Source organism: Sorghum bicolor, chromosome 3 (assembly GCF_000003195.3).
Source record: "Sorghum bicolor cultivar BTx623 chromosome 3, Sorghum_bicolor_NCBIv3, whole genome shotgun sequence".
Taxonomy (NCBI): domain Eukaryota; kingdom Viridiplantae; phylum Streptophyta; class Magnoliopsida; order Poales; family Poaceae; genus Sorghum; species Sorghum bicolor.
The window spans coordinates 5,776,000-5,796,124 of record NC_012872.2 but is presented as its reverse complement, the minus strand read 5'-3'; the positions used below and the strand labels follow the sequence as shown (position 1 = coordinate 5,796,124).

Below are 20,125 nucleotides of genomic sequence, written 5' to 3'. Positions count from 1 at the left end.
AGACAGAGAGCCACTGTCGTTGCGTCGGCATCACCAAATCCACCGATGTGGCTGCGTCGGCACCACCAATTCGGCGACTCCGCTCATTTCCTCCTCGCCGCGCGCATTCTGCTGCAGCGGCCTATTTAATCTCGGTGCGTGCGTGCGTGTGTCAAACAAGAAGAGAAATGAAATCAGCGATGGGTTTCGAGGTGCAGGTGATAGAGTCGTCGTTTGTAACGCCCAGCGAGCCGGCACCGAGGAAGGGGCTCTGGCTGTCCTCCTTGGACCTCTGGCTGGCCAACCAAGGCCACACTCCGACGATCTATCTGTATAGCAGCTCCAACGATGCTGCTGCGGCTGATCATTTCTTCGACGTGGCTAGGCTCAAGGAGGCTATGGCCAGAGCCTTGGTGGCCTTCTACCCCCTCGCCGGCCGCCTCGGCGTCAACGACGCCGACGGCAGGATAGAGATCAGCTGTAATGGCGAAGGTGCACTCTTTGTTGTCGCTCGAGCTGATGATTTCACTGCCAATGACGTAAAGAAATTCAAGCCGTCGCCAGAGCTTAGGAGGCTGTTTGTTCCACTCATTGAGCCATTGTCCATCATTTTGGCCGTACAGGTCCACGTCTACTGCTTTCTCTCCTTAGTTCCATACTGTTAATATAAGTCCCTTTCTCAACATTTAACAACAAAATGGATCGCAGTAGATAATTTCGGACTTATGATGGCAGGTGACATTCTTGAAGTGTGGTGGGGTGGTGTTAGGGACAGCTCTCCACCATGCCGCTGTTGACGCCTTAAGTGCGTTCCACTTCTTTCAGACATGGTCGGCCTTCTCCAAGCATGGCGACCGAGCTACTTTGGAGCTCCCATGCCATGACCGTGACCTACTCCGTGCACGGTCTCCGCCCACAGTCCACCCCGATGCACTCTTGACGTTCTACCCTAAGCACACCTTCTTCGACCTGTCAGGACCTCTTGCCATTAAAGTCTTTACTATTTCCAGGGACCAGGTCGCCTCCTTAAAGTACCTTTGCGGTGGCGGCACGAGCACCTTCTGTGCCGTGAGTGCTCTCGTGTGGCAGTGCACGTGCATTGCACGTCGGCTCTCACCTGATTCTGAAGCACGTCTCACGTTCCCGGCTGACCTCCGACAAAGGATGAGGCCGCCCCTCCCAAGCAGCTACATCGGCAATGCGGTATTTTATCTAGGCATCACCAGCACAGGGCAAGATATTGCCACGGAGGTGTTGGGATCCGTCGCTGGCCGCATCAGAGGCGCCATCGATCAGATGGATGACGAGCTAGTGCGCTCCGCTATCGATTACTTTGAGATGGCCGAGATGGATAGCCGACCTCCAAGGGGCACCTTGTCGCAGACGGTCCTGCATATTTTCAGCTGGTTGGGCAGACCACAATACGATGCAGATTTTGGGTGGGGGAAGCCAGAGTTGATGTCACTGGCGGAGAGCCAATGCGGGGGATTTGTGAACTTGATGAACGATGACGATGGTGCTGGCAACGGTGGCGTCCGTTTGCACATGTGCATGGAGGCTGTAAATATAAAGGAGATGGAGCAACTACTTTATGCAAAGCTAGCTCTAGCAGCTTTTGCTACTAGGAAAGGTACTTCATACGATGATTACCTGTCTCGATAAGGTACACCTTGACGATTGAGGTTTTGTAAGAATAAAAGGTCGGATACAAATAAGGTTGGATGGTCTACTGGTTTGGTTGTATATCATATCATATCACCACACTATATGTAAGACCTGTAATTGTGTACGATTCTGTCATTTAAGGGAAATAAAAAACGTTGTATGGTTTGACATGCTAGTGATGATTTTATATTTGCTCAACCATTAGTGCTATACTACTCTTTAAAAGGTGATGCTTACCTGTATAATTTTGACACTTCTGTCCCTTGATCATCTACAATTGACAAATGGTTTGCCCCCCCCCCCCCACCACACACACACACACAGATATATATATATATATATATATATATATATATATATATATATATATATATATATATATATATATATATATATATACACTATTCTAAAACCTGGGTGATGAATAATAATGTTCATGGCTCCGGCGAGAAAAAAAACAGTGCATTTGCTTTATTCATGCGTTTTTATTATTAGATAATAATTATTCATCAGCGTCAATCAAGAACCAATCCACAGCGCGCACTCAAGGCAGTAACTTCAAGTCTATCAAGAACCATAAAAATTGCAGGTCCAAATTTTACATCTATAAACAAACCCAGAACCCATTTCTTGCTCATTTTGTTTGGCCGGCAGCGGCGGTGTGGATACAGTATGCCTCCTGGATGCGACCGCGTGGCTCTGATCCTCCCTGCTGCGATAGCGGCGGCGTGACCATCCCTGCACGGACGGCAAGGCCGTGCATCTCTGCGACGTGCATATTACTTCGTGTCTCATTTTTCCATTTTTTTCTGTTTCGATCCTCACTTCGGGCAACTGATCGGCAAGGTCGTCGGCAGCGGGCCAGGAGAGACGCGATGACCACACCGAGGGCTTCTTCCATTGGTATGAGGCCTGGAGACGCGGAGCCCGGCGACGCGAGGTGCGAGCTCAAGGATCGGTCGGCGCAAGGCCCGACGACCGGCGGCGACAGCGAGGCACGAGCGAGGCCCGGGTGGTGCGGTGCCCGACGGCGTGAGACCCAGCGTTGTGGGGACGGCGGTGTGGAAGCTGGCTACAGCCAGGCCGCACATCCGCACCATCGCCGTGCGTGCAGCGCGCTCCACCACCCGACAGGATCCAGCTAATCCCCTTGGCGCTTGCGTCTCTGGTCCCATCCAATTAAGTTAGCAATTAATTTTGCTAATTAGTCGCTGGTTTCCTTTTGCATCCGCATAATATACGCGGAGGGCTACGTCCCGTCGGTGACACCTTCATCTTCGCGGCAGCAGAATCACCTGTGGCAGTTGGTGACGATGGCCAGTGACTCCAGGCCAAGCATGTCTGCATGGAGGCGGCGGCGCGTTTTCTGTGCGTGGATGGGGACAGTGCAGCCCGTCACGTGGATGCCCCTGGCGGCGATGCGGCTCGCGTCCTTGCCCACGGCGACCTTTGCCATTGACAAGGTCCACGGCGTGCGGATAGCAGGTCCGGCGAACTAAATCGTCTCTGCATGACGGCAAGAAATGTTTACCTAAAGAATAGCATGGATCGGAGCGAATTTCTACATCTGCATGAATCTGAGCGATCACAAACAGGCGACGAGGCTGGTGTCGCTCTTTGCACGCGGGCGCTCACACGAGTGGGCCGCCATCGCACATAGCTGGAGCTCGGAGGTGGCGCTCACACGCTGAACGGCAACAGGAGGTCCGTCTGGTCCTAGATCCGACAGCGGACAGGGACAACGTCGCAATGCCTCCTATGGCCGAGGCACTCCGTGAAGCCGCCCAAGGATGACACGTACGTCGGGCCGTGGTGCTACCAAGGTGCGCCATCCGCTAAGGAAGGGAGCACGCTGGCGCCGTTGGAGCCAAGGAGATATACACACTGGCTGGGCCATCCGCCACCCAGGTGCCTCATGGATCCCCGTGGAAAATCGGCGTCGGGAGCAAGATGACACTGCCGAAGGGCACCATCTGCCCGCCGAGGGCTGCGCAACCGCCGCCAGCCGGGCCTGCTATCCGCACGCCGAGGACCTTGTCAATGGCAAAGGTCGCCGTGGGCAAGGACGCGAGCTGCATCGCCGCCAGGGGCATCCACGTGATGGGCTGCACTGTCCCCATCCACGCACAGAAACGCGCCGCCGCCTCCATGCAGACATGCAGGTTGGCCTAGAGTCATTGTGGCCATCGTCATTCAACTGCCAGAGTGTCTTGTTTGTGAAAAGATTTTGGATTTTGACACTGTAGCATTTTCGTTTGTATTTAACAATTATTGTCCAATTATAGACTAACTAGGCTCAAAAGATTCGTCTCGCAAATTACTGATAAACTGTGCAATTAGTTTTTGTTTTCGTCTATATTTAGTATTTCATGCATGTGCCACAAGATTTGATGTGATAGAGAATCTTGAAAAAATTTTGAAATTCAGGTGAACTAGATTTGATGTGATAGAGAATCTCGAAAAGTTTTTGAAATTCAGGTGAACTAAACAAGGCCCAGGTGATTGTGCTGCCGCGAAGATGAAGGTGCCACTGACGGGACGTAGCCCTCGCATATACCAGCGACTAATTAGCAGAATTAATTGCTAGCTTAATTGGATGAGACCGGAGACGCAAGCGCCAAGGGAATTAGCTGGATCCTGTCGGGTGGTGGAGCGCGCTGCGCGCACGGCGATGGTGCGGATGTGCGGCCTGGCTGTAGCCAGCTTCCACACACCGCCGTGATCGTTTGTATCTTCTTGCTTTTAATCTAAAAAATTATATATAATATTGTGGTGACATAAATGTGTACGTGTGCAATTTTATCACTACTCAGATTACAGATAAACATTGTAAATATTACTGTAGACATACTGAAAATAAAAGACAATCGATTAGGATTATACTCCGAGGAGGGACCAGTGCCGAAGGCACCGGCGGCTCCATTCACACTAGTCAACATAGTGTGTTGCTTGAAGTAGTGGACCTCAGTCGATGCAGGTAGTTGTTCGCAGTGCAGTCCCGCGAATGTCCACCAGGAAGAAGACGAAGTAGTCGTAGTCCCGAACATTCCCGGGAAGAAGACGATCCCGATCCGCAGGAGTGGAAGAAGACGATCTCGCCGGCGAGCAGTCGTGGAAGACGCTTCCCAAAAACCTGATTGTCCGCATCCCGAGCAGGTGTCTCGATGCAGGGCGTCCTGCATCGGGTTCCGGAGGCCTGCTCTCCTGATCTCTGTGCGCGTAGAGGTTCGGGATGGGGATGAACAGAGAGCAACACGAGTGGAGAAGGAAAGGAATGACTGATTGTGTCTCACACAGGAAAAGAGTCTCGCAGGTATGGAATATATAGGCTCAGGAGGAAACGTCTGAGTTAATAGCAATCAATCGCAATTAATTGCATTAACGAGACAACGGTCAGACCCAGTCAGATCCCGATTTTCCTCCCTTTCCTTATTCACCACGCGTGTGTCACGTCTCGACTCGACCTCGTGTGTCACGTCTCGTCTCGACAAGACAAGACAGACACGACATGCACGCTGGCGCCACGCCACGGCTCGGCGGCGGCGGCGCGCGCGCGGGGCACCCTTTTCCCTTCCTCAACTTCTTCATAGGAGCTATCAAAGGCCACCTATTGAAGTTAAGTTAACACATAGTCAATAATCAATACGATATTGAACCGTTTTTATTATAGCATTCATTATGGGCCTTTGAATTAATCATCAAATAGAATATGGACTAAAAGCTCACATTATATTCAACAAATACATGGTGCATATATGTCTGTGTACAGATGAGTGACAAGCAGTGATTGTCGTGAGATATCCGAGCTTTGGTTTAGTGTTGAGACTAACCATGACGTGAGTATTGGTGTGTGCAACATATCTCTTGTCTTGTGATGTGCAGAATATTGACCGGTGAGATAGTTGACTGCAATATTAATGGTGATGGTCAAGGGAGTTTATGTGGATGGACTAGGAGTGGTACGGTGAAGGATGGTGGATGGATAGTGAACGGCTAGCACTTGGCGACGTCAACAAGCAAGTGTACACATGAAGATGGTGTTGACAGCGATGACCAAAGTCGAGATAGCGGTTGACCAAGTCAAGATAGGTGTGCGAGGACTTGGTGGTCGGGCGATCAAGGACGAGCAGTGATACACATTGAAATCACGGAGGACAGTAGTGAAGCGTGATGTATAGTGGTGGAGCATGTCAGAATTAGTCGTTGTCGACCATTTGGGTGCACCCTGAGTAGCGCTTAGTCTGGCGCCCTTTTCTCCTCTCTGGAACCGCTCTGCTTGCCATTAGATGTTGGCACTTTGGTTCGATGCTTGTACTATAGCTTGGTTCGACGCCCCTACTACATTAAACAATTGCAATGTTTAGTCTGATGCCTTCTCCTCGCTCAGTTGATGCTGCCGCAAACGCCTTGGCTAGGGTTTGGACTAGCGTATGGGCTGACGCCTCAGTACGATGCTCTCGAAACCCTTTCTTCAACTCGTTTCTTTGTGATCTTGACGCCCAGCTTGGCTCCATCTTGTACCTTGGACTCTTCCATGTCTTGTAGGTTTTGGGTGTCTTGCTTTGAGGTGTTGATCATCCGGATCACATCATTGCCTAAGTCCAAATCCACTTTTACACCTTTGAACTATATCCAAAAACACTAGCAAATTATGCTAGTCCATGATGATCATCAAATGCTAAAATCCAAACTAAATGACCCATGGGGCCCATTTATCTTGTACAAATATATTTACAACGGTGATTTTCTTAACTTACCGCTAGTACAAATTGACCTTCTTAAGATATCAATAAATGTTTGGACCTCAACAGCAGTGGATATATATCATTATTCTTTAACTTTACTCCACATCCTCATTTCAATCATGTATCAAAATATGATAAATGGCTGGCTTGAAAATTTCAACATATACATTTGACAAGACAACTGGTTCAGAATAACCATCTACCCATCTGGAACAAAATAATAACTAATTTTTTTCATAGAAATTCAACCAAGCAGACCAGCTCAAACTTACTAGTATGTGTATATGGCAATCAGGGTCAGAGCAGTACAAGATGTAGAAATTCAGAAAACATCTAGTTGGTTTTCCCACACCCTTCTACCTATTGAAGAGGGTGCCAGGAAGATCGAAGCGCATGACAAAGGCTACGTGTATTTTTACGCACGATGCTAATCTATTTGTCAATTGCCAATGGATAGGGAAGGAATATGGGGGTACTCTTGGAGATGAGTTTTCTCTTTTTCCCAATAAAACATAGATATGGAAGGGATATGGGGTACTCTTGGAAATGTACTTCCCACGAACATTCAGATATCAAAAGTAAGAAAATGACATACTGTAGGAAGATTGAACTGCTAGCCATTGACTGCAGTAAGGGGAGGCAAGTGCTGAGAATCTGAGACTGAGAGCATGAACTCAGCAATGTCTAAGAAAAACAAAGTCAAACGCTAACAATGTATGGCCCGAAACAAAGACGAATAGGAGGGAAGGGTGTGGGAGGAGAGGTTGCGATGGCTGCCCTTATTTTTGAGGCTGGTGTGGGCCGCCGCCATCGCGAGTTGGAGGGGCAGCGACAACAGCTAGAGAAGAGCCAGGAGGAGAGTCCCTTGGCCGCGCCGGTGGATCGCCCACCCGAGTCACCCGTTGAGGGAGCGCCAAAGGGGAAGGGACACTCATAGTTTTTGTTAAATATCCAAAAATAATAATGTATAATAATAAATAAATACACATAGAAACTGTGTATCTAAGAAACTATAATGACCTGCAATTTGAAATGGAGTGATACTGGTTTTTATCTTTCGCAATAATTCTACAAAGGGAGCTCTGTCTACATGGTGGTTGGTGGTTCTCATTGTGGAGCGCTAAATTTTAGCCCATGAACACGTGATCATCAATCAACAAACACCATACAAGATGTCAGTATATAGTACTCAATCCATCTCAAATTATAAGATGTTTGACTTTTTTTACACCAAATTTGACCATTTGTCTTATTCAAAAATTTGTGCAAAATATCACTTCTTTTGTCGTGGCTTGGTTTATTAATAAACGTTCTACAAAAATGACTTAAATTTAACTATGTTTGTACAAAATATTTTAAATAAGATGAGTGGTCAAATTTAGGGTTAAAAAGTCAAACATCTTATAATTTGGGACGGAAAGAATAGTAAATTAACAAAAAGAAAGTTGTATGGTCACCAATCAGTATCAGGCAAGAAATTTCCACGCAAGCAGGTGCCACCGAGGACGACTGCGGTCAACGGTATTCGATAGTGAATGGCTGCAGCTAGCACGAGAGCGGGTAGACTGAAAACAGAACGATTCTAAAAAGGAAAAAAATCCCAGGCCTGGGCCCTGGAGCTTGACACCTATGGCACGGAGGCCACGTACAGAGCCATGGCTCCGCGCTTGGCAGGTGTTGAACAACTCGGTATTGACTTGGAGTCAACGACGAACGATGACGTAGCAAGTGTTGATCAACTCAGTATTGACTTGGAGTCAACGACGAACGATGACGTAGCAAGTGTTGATCAACTCGGTATTGACTTGGAGTCAACCACGAACGATGACGTAGCGCGCAACCACACACGTACTACATGTCATGGCGCCGCCGGCAATGATGAAGCCGCTGTTACTATTAATTAATTATAAAATACGGCATCAGCAGGCTGCATGTGCTTGCACACACACACACACACGTACATCCACCGATCAGTATCTATCCCCCCCCCCCCCCCCCACACACACCCCAAAAAATGTGTACCAAAGCATTATGCGCGGCAATGTCGTGGGTGTCCCTGCTGCTGCTCTCCGCCTCCATGTTGATGCTGGTCTCGACGCTGGTGGCTGCAGAAGGCGAGGACGAGGAGGCCGCGCTGCTGGCCTTCAAGGCCGCGGCGACCAGCGGCGGCGGTTACGGCGACGACCCGCTAGCTTCGTGGAACCGCAGCACCACCGGTGGCGGTGGGTACTGCAGCTGGGAGGGGGTGAGGTGCCGGGGCACACGCCCCCGAGTGGTGGCGTTGAGCCTCCCGTCCCATGGGCTCACCGGCGTCCTCTCGCCTGCCATTGGTAACCTATCATCTTTGAGGGTTCTGGACCTGGACTCTAATGGATTCAGTGGGAACATCCCCGGGAGCCTCGGTCGTCTACGCCATCTCCATACCCTCGACTTGAGTCGCAATGCCTTCTCTGGCTCACTCCCCACCAACTTGAGCTCTTGCACCAGTCTAATAACGTTGGTCCTTGATTTTAACAACCTCAGCGGGAACATACCCTCTGAGCTCGGTGACAAGCTCAAGCACCTCAAGGAGCTCAGCCTGCAGAACAACAGCTTCACTGGAAGGATTCCAGCGTCGCTGGCCAACTTGACATCATTGAGTCTTCTTGATCTCGCGTTCAACCTGCTCGAGGGTACTATCCCCAAGGGCCTTGGAGTCCTCAAGGACCTTAGGGGTCTTGCGCTTGCCTTCAACAACCTCTCTGGCGAGACCCCTATATCCCTTTACAATTTGTCTTCCTTGGAAATTTTGCAGATTCAGTCCAACATGCTCAGCGGTAGCATTCCCACCGATATTGGCAACATGTTCCCCAGCATGCGAGGACTTGGTCTTTTTACAAACCGGTTCACTGGGACCATCCCTACTTCACTCTCCAACCTCACATCACTTCAGGAACTCCACCTCGCGGACAATATGCTTAGTGGATATGTGCCTCGCACGATTGGGAGACTACGGGCTCTGCAAAAGCTATACTTGTACAAAAACATGCTACAAGCTAACGACTGGGAGGGGTGGGAATTTATCACTTCTTTGTCAAACTGCAGCCAGCTCCAACAATTACAAATCAACAACAACGCCGATTTGACTGGACTGCTACCAAGCTCAATAGTGAATCTCTCTACAAACCTGCAGCTCCTCCACTTTGGCGCTACTGGGATTTGGGGAAGCATCCCCTCGACCATCGGCAATCTGGTGGGCCTTGAATTCCTTGGTGCTAATGATGCCTCCATATCCGGAGTAATTCCAGATAGCATCGGCAAGCTAGGAAACTTGAGTGGGGTTTCTCTGTACAATAGTAACTTGTCCGGTCAAATACCTTCATCTATTGGAAATCTCTCAAAGTTAGCTTTCGTTTATGCCCATAGTGCCAATCTAGAGGGGCCAATTCCAACAAGCATTGGGAAGTTGAAGAGTTTACAAGCCCTTGATTTCGCAATGAACCACCTGAACGGTTCAATTCCAAGAGAGATTTTTCAACTTTCTTTGATTTACTTAGACTTGTCATCCAATTCACTATCAGGACCTCTTCCCTCCCAGATCGGTAGCTTACAGAACCTTAACCAACTATTTCTATCTGGAAACCAGTTGTCTGGCGAGATACCTGAAAGTATTGGGAACTGCGTTGTGCTGCAAGACCTTTGGTTGGGCAATAACTTCTTTAACGGAAGCATACCTCAATACCTCAACAAGGGTCTAACTACACTCAACCTGTCAATGAATAGGTTGTCTGGTACTATTCCCGGTGCCTTAGGAAGTATCAGCGGCCTGGAACAATTGTGTCTGGCGCACAACAATTTGTCAGGACCAATCCCTACAGTTCTACAGAATTTGACATCATTGTTCAAGTTGGATTTGTCCTTCAACAATCTGCAAGGGGAAGTGCCAAAAGAAGGGATTTTCAGAAATTTTGCTAACCTGTCGATCACTGGAAATAACCAGCTTTGTGGAGGAATACCTCAGCTTAATTTAGTTCCATGCAAGACAGATTCTGCGAAAAAGAAGAGAAGACGGAAACTGAAGTATCTTAGAATAGCACTAGCAACAACCTTTGCACTCTTATTATTAGCTGTTGTTGTTGCACTCGTTCGCTTGATCTACAGGAAGCAAACACGAAGGCAGAAGGGCGCATTTGGACCACCAATGGATGAGGAACAGTATGAAAGGGTTTCTTTTCATGCATTATCAAATGGAACAAATGGATTCTCAGAAGCCAATTTGCTTGGTAAGGGCAGCTTTGGGACAGTCTACAAATGTGCTTTTCAAGCTGAGGGAACTGTTGTAGCTGTAAAGGTTTTTAACCTTGAACAACCGGGTTCTAATAAAAGTTTTGTAGCTGAATGTGAGGCACTGAGAAGGGTGCGCCACCGCTGCCTCATGAAGATCATCACATGCTGCTCAAGCATCAATGAACAAGGTCGGGATTTCAAGGCATTGGTTTTTGAGTTCATGCCAAATGGTGGCTTGAATCGTTGGCTCCATATAGAATCTGGCATGCCCACTTTGGAGAATACTCTCAGCCTTGGACAAAGGCTCGATATCGCTGTCGATATCATGGATGCTCTGGATTATCTTCATAATCACTGCCAGCCACCAATCATCCACTGCGATCTCAAACCAAGCAACATCCTTCTTGCAGAAGACATGAGCGCCCGAGTTGGAGATTTTGGCATATCTAGAATCATTTCAGCAAGCGAAAGTATAATTCCGCAAAATTCTAGTACCACAATTGGCATAAGAGGGTCCATTGGCTATGTTGCTCCTGGTAAATTCTATGTTTTCGATTTTTTTTCTTTATTCTAAATCCTTCTATAAATATGGCATAACCGCTTCATTTTTCTTTTGCATAATAATAGAGTACGGTGAAGGTTCTTCAGTCACAACTTTTGGTGATGTTTATAGCCTTGGCATATTGCTGCTTGAGATTTTCACAGGGAAGAGCCCAACAGATGATATGTTTAGAGGTTCAATGGATCTACATAAGTTTTCTGAGGATGCTCTTCCAGATAAAATCTGGGAGATAGCTGATACGACAATGTGGCTGCACACCGGCACCTATGACAGCAATACAAGAAACATAATTGAGAAATGTTTGGTCCATGTCATTTCTCTTGGGTTATCCTGCTCACGAAAACAACCTAGGGAGAGGACACTGATACAAGATGCGGTCAATGAGATGCATGCTATCAGAGATTCATTCCTCAAATTTGCTAGAGCTCTTGTGGTGGAAGATGAAGCAGGAACGCTTTCACAGTAATTTTCAAACAACAGTGAATAAGTAGAGCTGAAAATGGGCAATATGTTTGCAGGTGATAACCTAAATAAAATAATTGAAGGTGGCTTCAATCTATTATCCTGTCTTTAAAAATCTGCATTTACATCAGATTTTATGCAAATGGATTGTTATGTGAAATACGACAATCAGTACATAAATCAGATAATAGAAACTTTTTCTCCTGTAGTTTTCTCAATGGTGTAGTTGAACTCTAAATCGGTTAACTCTATCTTTGGAAATTTTCTAGACAATGGGGGGCTGTTCTGAGATCTCAACTACTGGATCACGTGATATTGCTTGGTATGTTTACATGAAGCTCAATGGTTCCATTTGGTGAAAGAACCTTCAACAATGCTGTTTCAACAATATTATGGCTACATGTGGAGTCAAAGAATATCATTGTGAAGACTGAAGAGTAGAACCAATAAATTTATTTCTTTCTACGAATTTCTGTTTTCAGGCTTGCCATAACCTGCTCAAAGAGATGAACGACATCAAACATTCATACCTTGCGGTTCCTATTACCTTGAGAAAACACCAGTTGCAGACATTTGCTAGAGCAATAATCCCTAAAGGTAGACTAGAAATTTTGGATATGTTGTTGACTAAAACAACTGAAGCCGTATATATGCAGTCTGGTTTGAAGTCTCTCTCTTTTGGATCTATAATAGTGTAAATATAAAAGTAAAATGCCATGCAAATTTACCTTCTTATAAGATATAAATGCTTGAACTTCTACAGAAGTGGGCATATCATCCATATACACTTACTCCATATCCTCACATTATTTTGAGGAAAATGGTTGGGTGCTCTGCCTGTTCATTAAAGTGCATCCTCATATTAGTCATGGATCAAAATATGAAAAATACTTGGCTTGTAAAATTAGTCATGCATTTCAAACGAATACAGGTTCAGAATAATCACCCAAAACAAAAGAACGATGAAGTTTCCACTGAAATTTAATCAATAAAGAATCAGGCTACAGCTCAAACTGACTATGTTATATGGCAATCAGGGTGCACGCAGATGAGAGCTTCTCGTCCCTCACGAGAGCGAGAGCGAGGGCGACGCTGGAGGGGGTGGCGGCGCCGCACCGCCACCTCCACCTTTGTCCCCTCAGTCATCCCTGCCACCCCCACCTTCCCAGCCTCCCCTGCCTCCTACCCTCGTCGCCCCTGGTCAACCGGAGCTGCTCGTTCCTCGACGACCTGGTGCTCCCGGTGCCGCCGCTCGTCAGCGCCGCGCCGCCGTGCTGCCTGCCGCCTCCCACATCGACTTTCAGAACCTGCTGCTTGCTGATTACCACGATATGGTGGTCCCAAACCTGCTCGCTCCTTCGCCGGCCGTGGCGCCGGTATGGGTAACTCCCCCTTCCCGCGAAACTCGTTTTAATGGCTTTTTCGTTCAGAACGCGTTGCATCGCTTGTTGCTCCCTTGTCCGGGTCGCCTTAGAGTGTTCCGTGCCGCCGACGGTGTGTTCAAGTTCTTTGTCGCGAGTCAGAACATCGCCAACTTTCTGGTAATCCACGGAGTCCTACGCCTCAACTCCGTTGAGCTTCGTTCACCATTCCTTTGCGGCGGCGCATGCGGTCGCCTGGCGTCTTCCCCTTCGCTCGGACGTCGTGGGTGTTGCTGCTGCGAGTACCCTTCCACCTAACGCTTTTACTTCGGTTAACCCTTACTCTGCCCCCCCCCCCCCCCACCCTGGCGTGCTCTGGACTGCGAGGGATTCGGCTGGGAACTGTGCCTTCGTATCTTTTGAATGTTCCCGAGCTTCCATATCCCTCCTCTGCTGGCCTACCGCCTGCACGCCGCGCGGCGCCCCGTCTTGTCTCCCGGTCTGCGGCAGGCGTGCCTGTCGTTTCGAGGCAGGACGCCTTCACTGCCCAACTACCGGCACGCTCTTTTCTTCAAGCCGCTCTTACCTTGCCTGCGCCCGCTACACCCGTGTGCAAAATTCTTAAACCTCTGTCGCCCTCCAAGGGTTGCTTTCGCTGTCTCACCCCCGACCATCTCGTGCAAGACTGTCGTGACCCCGTCCGATGTCGACGTTGTCGTGGTTACGGACACCGCAGTCCGGAGTGCAAGATGCCGCTCAGCCGCCTCTTCCGTGCCTGCACACGCCGCTAGCTCTCACCGCGCTCACTGCATTCCCCCTCTGTGCACCGCGCTGGCTCTCTCCTTGCCGCCACCTCTCCACCTGCCGACTCTGCCATCCCGGCGCCTCCTCTGCCTCTGTTGTCGGCACCTCTGTCTTCACCTGCTTTCCCTCCCACCACTGCCTTCGAGCCGGCTTTCATGATCCCCTCTTGCTCCTCTGTGGTTCCCGTGGAGCCGCCCACCCCATCTGGGGATGGGCAACGTTTTGTGAACAAGTTTGTCTACGGAGAGAGGCCTGTTGATTTCGACGTCTTTGCGTCCTCTGCATCGCCCTCTCCCGGTGGCTTTTCCACCACAACTTTGTCACCGCCTCTGCCTAGCCTGGAAGTTCCTCTGGTCTGTGCTACGGCTCCTCCCAGCGGCTTGCCCCTCTTCATCTGCATCGTCCTCTGCATCCACCGATCAATATCTACCCCCCCCCCCCCAAATGTGTACCAAAGCATTATGCACGGCTATGTCCTCGGTGTGCTTGCTGCTGCTCTTCGCCTCCATGTTGATGCCGGTCTCGACGCTGGTGGCTGCAGAAGGCGAGGACGAGGAGGCCGCGCTGCTGGCCTTCAAGGCCGCGGCGACCAGCGGCGGCGGGTACGGCGGCGATCCGCTTGCTTCGTGGAACCGTAGCAGCAGCACCACCGGTGGGTACTGCAGCTGGGAGGGGGTGAGGTGCCGGCGGGGCACACGCCGCCGTGTGGTGGCGTTGAGCCTCTCGTCGTATCGGCTCACCGGCGTCCTCTCGCCTGCCATTGGTAACCTATCATCCTTGAGGACTCTTAACCTGAGCTCCAATGAATTCAGCGGGGACATTCCAGCAAGCCTCGGTCGTCTGCACCACCTCCATACCCTCGACTTGAGCCACAATGCCTTTCTCTGGCTTGCTCCCGGCCAACTTGAGCTCTTGCACCAGCCTAACGATCATGCTCATCAGGTTCAACAGGCTCCGCGGCAACGTGCCCTCTGAGATCGGTGACAAGCTGAAGCGTCTCGAGCTACTGAAATTTAATCAATAAAGAAGCAGGCCACAGGCCCACAGCTCAAACTGACTATGTTTATATGGCAATTAGGGTGCACGCAAAATCTAGAAATTCAGAAAACATCATAATTTCTTTATTATTGATAGCCATGCGCTAGTGGCACCCTACGGACATTGTACGGGAAACCTCCATGCAGCAGACATTCAGACCAGCAACGAACAAACATGGCAGTAGGATAATGTTGGAAATTATAAAATGACAAGCAAGTTATACAGCAGATGTCAAAATTTGTGGCACAGTAAAATACTGAATGGCACTGTAAAACAGCTTCATACACATTCTGAAGATTCAGAACGCAAATGATGCCCAGACTTACTTCTCGCATTGCGAAAGCCGTGCGACTGCAACAAATAAGCAATTGCCCTCTCCAGGCAGATCAGCACAAGAATCAACAGAAAAATAAAGAACCCGTTGCAATTTGCAGAATCAACAAATGCAGAGACAGTGATAAGGTTGGCAGAGTAACTATAATAAGTGCAGAATCGGTAAAGTTTATTTTGCCCTTGAGGGCATGTGCCCTCACTCTCCTACCCATTGGATTCGCTTTGAGAAGTGTGCAAGCACACATCTCAATGCGAAACTGCTTTGAGATATGTGTTTTCACACTTCTCAAAGCGAATCCAATGGGTGAGAGAGTGAGAGCATGTGGCCTTAAGGGCAAAAAACCGCCTCCGATGCAAAGAGACAGGACGAGCTTCGCATTCCCAAAAACCAAAGTAGTGTATAACTGCAAGAAAATTCAGAGTTCCAACCAAGCAATGCAATTAGCAAATAGCTATTACAACATTCTGTTTCGGATCCTAATCTACTTCTGGTGGAACTTCCAACAGCACAGTCTACAACCAATACAAGTGGCTTCCTTATGTAAGGATGATATCACACAGTATGGTTTACGATGGTATCACAAGACCAGAGGACTCAATCGGATTGACCGTGGTTTCAATCGGATTAGGAGTTCTAGCAGCGACTGTGTACCGCTGTTATTTCTTTGTTTTTTTCAGGGAGTTGTTTCTGGTTTCTTTGTAGTTGTGGAGGGGTAGTCTTTTCACCTGGTAAATCTTCAGGTTGTTTTTTCTCTGTACAGGCTTTGTTTTTCTTTTTATCGTCTAATAAAATCCACGGCAAAGCTTTTGCCGTCCTTTCTTAAAAAAACATTCTGTTTCGGAAATTGATCATACGTATCCTCGTGTAGTAATAATCAATTGGCAACAATGCGCAATCCAATCATACAAGATAATGTAAGCGTACAGAGACCTCTAGTATCCTATATCGACAAAGAGACATTGCTCCAAAACCAGAAGGGGGGGGGGGGGCACTGACGATCCCTGCCGCAACCGAAACACACATAAACCATCAGCGTGCGCGTACCCCTCCCTCCCATTTCATTGGAGCTGCTTCTACTACCGCTACCAAGCCACAAGTAACGACAGTAGCAATTACTGTACTAGTACGAGGCCAATAAGGGGAGGTGACAAGCTTCCCTGATTAGGACGAGACAAAGCGGAGGCCGGTCTGGATCTCGCTCTTGCGGGATGTGATGGAGGCGAGGCGAGGCGGGCGGCATCCTGCGCAATCATCTCGTTGACGTCGGTGATGGTCTTGTGGAGCTCAAGAGGCGGCGGGGGGCGGTGGTGGGCGAAGGTGGCAGCGGCAGGGTGCTGAGGGCGCCTGGTAAGTGGTAACAAGACGCCCGGATGACGGGTGAGGGCCTCATGGATGAAAGGCCCAGGTTCATTAGGAAGGCCGGCCCATTTGGTATTCACAACTCCTCGTGCCGAGCTGCTGTCTGCTCTGGCCCAAGCAAGCAAACAGGCCTAGCTACGTGAGACTCCAGGTCGCCAGAGAACTGTGGCAAGTAGCAACGTACCAAAACGAGCGGCTCGCCTGCAGCTACTCCATTATTATTCATTCTAAGGCTTCGCGAAAATTTTTGGTTTGTAGCACTTTTATTTTTATATGACAATTATTATCCAATTACGGAGTAACTAGACTCAAAAAATTCATTTTGCAAATTACAGATAAACTGTGCAATTAGTTTTTATTTTCGTCTATATTTAATACTTCATGCATGCGTATAAAGATTTGATATGATAGAGAATCTTAAAAAAAAAATTAGAACTAAACAAGGCCTAATTGGATGCAAACTCCACTAGGGGCGTGACTAGTGGTGCCGCCTACTAGGCCCGTCTGCTGCAGCTACGAGGTGATTGGTTTCCTGGATAGAGCTACGGGCCAGGCTCAGGCTCAGGCTCAGCTCATGCAAAAGAGCGCCCGCAGCCAGGCTCTCCAGAAATGCGGTGAAGCTCCATTTCTTCTCAGCCAGCCCGCGTGATGCAGCTCTCGGGTTAAGTCTGACTAGCAAAATTAAGTTAGGTTAGTCTAAATCTGTCTCTAGTAAGACAAGATCTGTTTGTTTGGTTGAGTGTGCAGGCCCGGCCCTGGAGGGTTCGAGCTGTGCTTGGGCACTGGGCCCTCGAGGCCAAGGGGCCCAATCTCAGGCCTTGTTTAGTTCCCAAAAAATTTTGCAAAATTTTTCAGATTTCCCGTCACATCGAATCTTTAGACGCATGCATGGAGTATTAAATATAGACGAAAATAAAAACTAATTGCATAGTTTGGTCGGAATTGATGAGATGAATCTTTTGAGCCTAGTTAGTACATAATTGGACAATATTTGTCACAAACAAACGAAAGTGCTACAGTACCTATTTTGTAAAAAATTTTGGAACTAAACAAGGTAGGATGCACACGGCTACTCTCCTTGGTGTCTTCATCGCTGCGCCTCGCGTCCAATGTCGTTCTCGTGCGTCGCGTGTGGCCGTCACCAATCGGTTGTGCATGGCTACTTCGCTAGCTCGGTAACTCCATTCCCAGCTAAGGGAGTACGACACTACAACTGTTTGAGCCGTCTCGTTTAATTTGCTGATTGTTTAATCAATAATGTTTAATTTGCCTATTCTCAACTTGGTAACTTTTGCCACAAAAAAAATTGTAATTTCCTAACACCCATTTTTGTTTTAATAACGTTGAATTCAATCTAGTACTTACTAACTTCTAATTTTCCGATGTCCTCATGTTGCCAAGAAAAAAACGCATTAGTAACTCCAACAGTTTTGCAAATTTTGTTTGGCAAATGTTGTTATTTGCCAACTCCCAAAATGTTATAGGGAGGGAACAAAAACAACACCTCCAAATGTTTGGTAATTTTGACTTGGTAAAAAAAAATTATGTTGGTTCTAGAGATCAACGAAGAAGCATCAGGTTGTCTGCTTGCTATAAAAGCACACACATGCAGTATGCCAAGCCTATTCCAGGCGCGCATAAATGCCAAGAAAGGAGGAGAATTTGCTAACTTGCTATAAATGCTAAGCTCAATTGCCAAACTGTTGAATATGAGATTTTAAGAGTTAAAGCAAAAAACAAGAATGTCAAACCTATTTGCAAAATTGTTGGAGCTGCTGGGGAGGGGGAACATATATGGATAGATTTTTGTAGTATGGATAGAATTTTTATGCATATGTTATTATAATTGTAATGAAAAGACCCATCTTTCTGGCCTCGCTCCAGGCCCATAAATTGACAGGACCGGGCCTGTGAGTGTGCTACTTAGCCTGGTTATGATGAGTTTTCACGCCTTTGAGACATTTTCTCAAACATGTGGTGGGCACCTCGGCCGGTCATCTTCCACGACTAGGGGTGAGCATGGCGAGCACAGCAGAGCAGGGCGGCACCATGCATATTTCATCAAACGTGTGGTAGGTGTCCTGGGTGAGCAGCAGCACGGCGAACACTGCAAAGTAGGGCGGCACCATAACGGGCACGACATAGCAGGGTGGCACCACGGCAGTGCAGAGCATGAGAAGGTAAAACAGAGTAAAAACAGAGATGAACTACATGTCCTTTGTGCATCACATACACAAGGGAATGACTAATGAGGAGACATGCAAGCAAGTCTGAAAGCCTTTAGTTAATTTCTTGTGAAGAACCAAAAAGAAGCTACTCACCTTCAACTAGATCGGTCTTCATCGTTGGCGTTTAATGGGATTGCGTGGATGCAGCTACAAGAAGAAGCAGCCACAGCAGAGTCACGAGCATGGAGCCATAGAGGTAGGAAGAAGATCTGGAGGTGGCAGAGCAGGGTATCCTCCTTCAAAGAAGTGGATCCCCTTCCCTAGAATGAATCTGGCCATGGAAGTAGAGCGTACTCAATGAAGATGTGCTCAGCGAATCTGCGCTCGAAGCCATGGAAGTAAGTGAGCTAGCAACGGTGGTCGATGGTGGCCCGTCCAGTGAGGCTGGCGGCATGAAGCACGGCGAGGTGGAGGACGACGCTGGGGACGATAGACAATTGAGCCCACCTGCGCGGCATGCGGGGAGGCTGGCCCAAGCCAGGCCCCCGAAAAACGGACGCCACCTCCATCGTTTTCTGGGAGAGCCCGGCTATCCCATGTACGGAGGTCTTTGGTGCCCTGGTTTAGGAGAGAAAACTGGCGACCAAACAGGGCCCATTTGAGCCCCATCAGGCCTGGTTCGGAGATAGCCAGCCTACCAAACACACTCTGTCTGTCTCGGCATCCAACTTTTCACTTTGCGCTTTGGTGTTTGTCTCACTTGGCTGGGCAACCAAACATGTTCTCTAACCGGCCAGCATCCAACTTTTCACTTTGCGCTTTGGTGTTTGTCTCACTTGGCTGGGCAACCAAACATGTTCTCTAACCGGCCAGGTCCATCTGCAGCAGGAAACCACATAGACTGGCTGGAGAGAGCCTGGCTCTCAAATACGAGCTAGGTTGGCCAAAAACAACAACCAATATCATGCCCTGGGTGACTCGTCGCTGAGCGCGGACGACATGTCCCTATGGCTCGGGAGCTCGCCGGCTTTAGGGCTTCATGATTAGGGGATCTATTCTAGAAGAGGGTTTAGGGGACGGCGGCCTTGTTGAGACGACGATGGAGGCGATCAAGTCAACAACAGGGTATAGCGGCCTTGATACAAAGTTTATAATATGATAGTAAAAAATATTGTATTCCTTCATACAAAGTATTTACATAAATATAAAGTTTGCAAATCCGTTACTACCTCTTTTCCACATTGAGAAATTCATTTTGGCTTGTCCTAAATCAAATTTCTTTGTTTGAAAAAGTTTTTTATAAAAAATATTAATATTTATAGAAAAGTTTAAGTACATACTTTATCAAGACATATTTATGGGAATCTTAATAATCAGAGTAA

General features: G+C 48.1%; 2 protein-coding genes and 1 long non-coding RNA gene across 4 annotated transcripts; 2 read left to right on the top strand and 1 right to left on the bottom strand.

Annotated features, from left to right (window-relative positions):
* LOC8059216 (hydroxycinnamoyltransferase 4) lies at positions 150-1,819 on the top strand. 2 transcript variants are annotated; one of them, XM_021456175.1, is made up of 3 exons: positions 150-602; positions 715-884; positions 990-1,819. In XM_021456175.1, the coding sequence occupies exons 1-3, from the start codon at positions 168-170 to the stop codon at positions 1,639-1,641; spliced, it is 1,257 nt and encodes a 418-aa protein (XP_021311850.1). In that variant the 5' UTR covers positions 150-167; the 3' UTR covers positions 1,642-1,819. The 2 variants fall into 2 exon arrangements, with proteins under 2 accessions (XP_021311850.1, XP_002457336.1); XM_002457291.2 differs by having other exon boundaries at positions 715-1,819.
* Positions 8,384-11,774, top strand: LOC8059142 (probable LRR receptor-like serine/threonine-protein kinase At3g47570). The gene is made up of 2 exons (XM_002457290.2): positions 8,384-11,191; positions 11,283-11,774. Exons 1-2 carry the CDS (start codon positions 8,404-8,406, stop codon positions 11,681-11,683), a joined length of 3,189 nt encoding a protein of 1,062 aa, XP_002457335.2. The 5' UTR covers positions 8,384-8,403; the 3' UTR covers positions 11,684-11,774.
* LOC110434054 lies at positions 12,118-19,299 on the bottom strand. The gene is made up of 2 exons (XR_002451513.1): positions 18,897-19,299; positions 12,118-12,516 (listed from the first exon to the last, which is right to left on the bottom strand). It is a non-coding gene; the product is annotated as an uncharacterized LOC110434054 (long non-coding RNA).

Excerpts from the sequence above, each read along its gene's own strand:
- LOC8059142 (XM_002457290.2), top strand. The coding sequence starts at position 8,404 with ATGTGTACCAAAGCATTATGCGCGGCAATGTCGTGGGTGTCCCTGCTG. Across the intron at positions 11,192-11,282 it reads CATTGGCTATGTTGCTCCTG|AGTACGGTGAAGGTTCTTCA; the intron begins GTAAATTCTATG and ends GCATAATAATAG.
- LOC8059216 (XM_002457291.2), top strand. The coding sequence starts at position 168 with ATGAAATCAGCGATGGGTTTCGAGGTGCAGGTGATAGAGTCGTCGTTT. Across the intron at positions 603-714 it reads CCATCATTTTGGCCGTACAG|GTGACATTCTTGAAGTGTGG; the intron begins GTCCACGTCTAC and ends TTATGATGGCAG.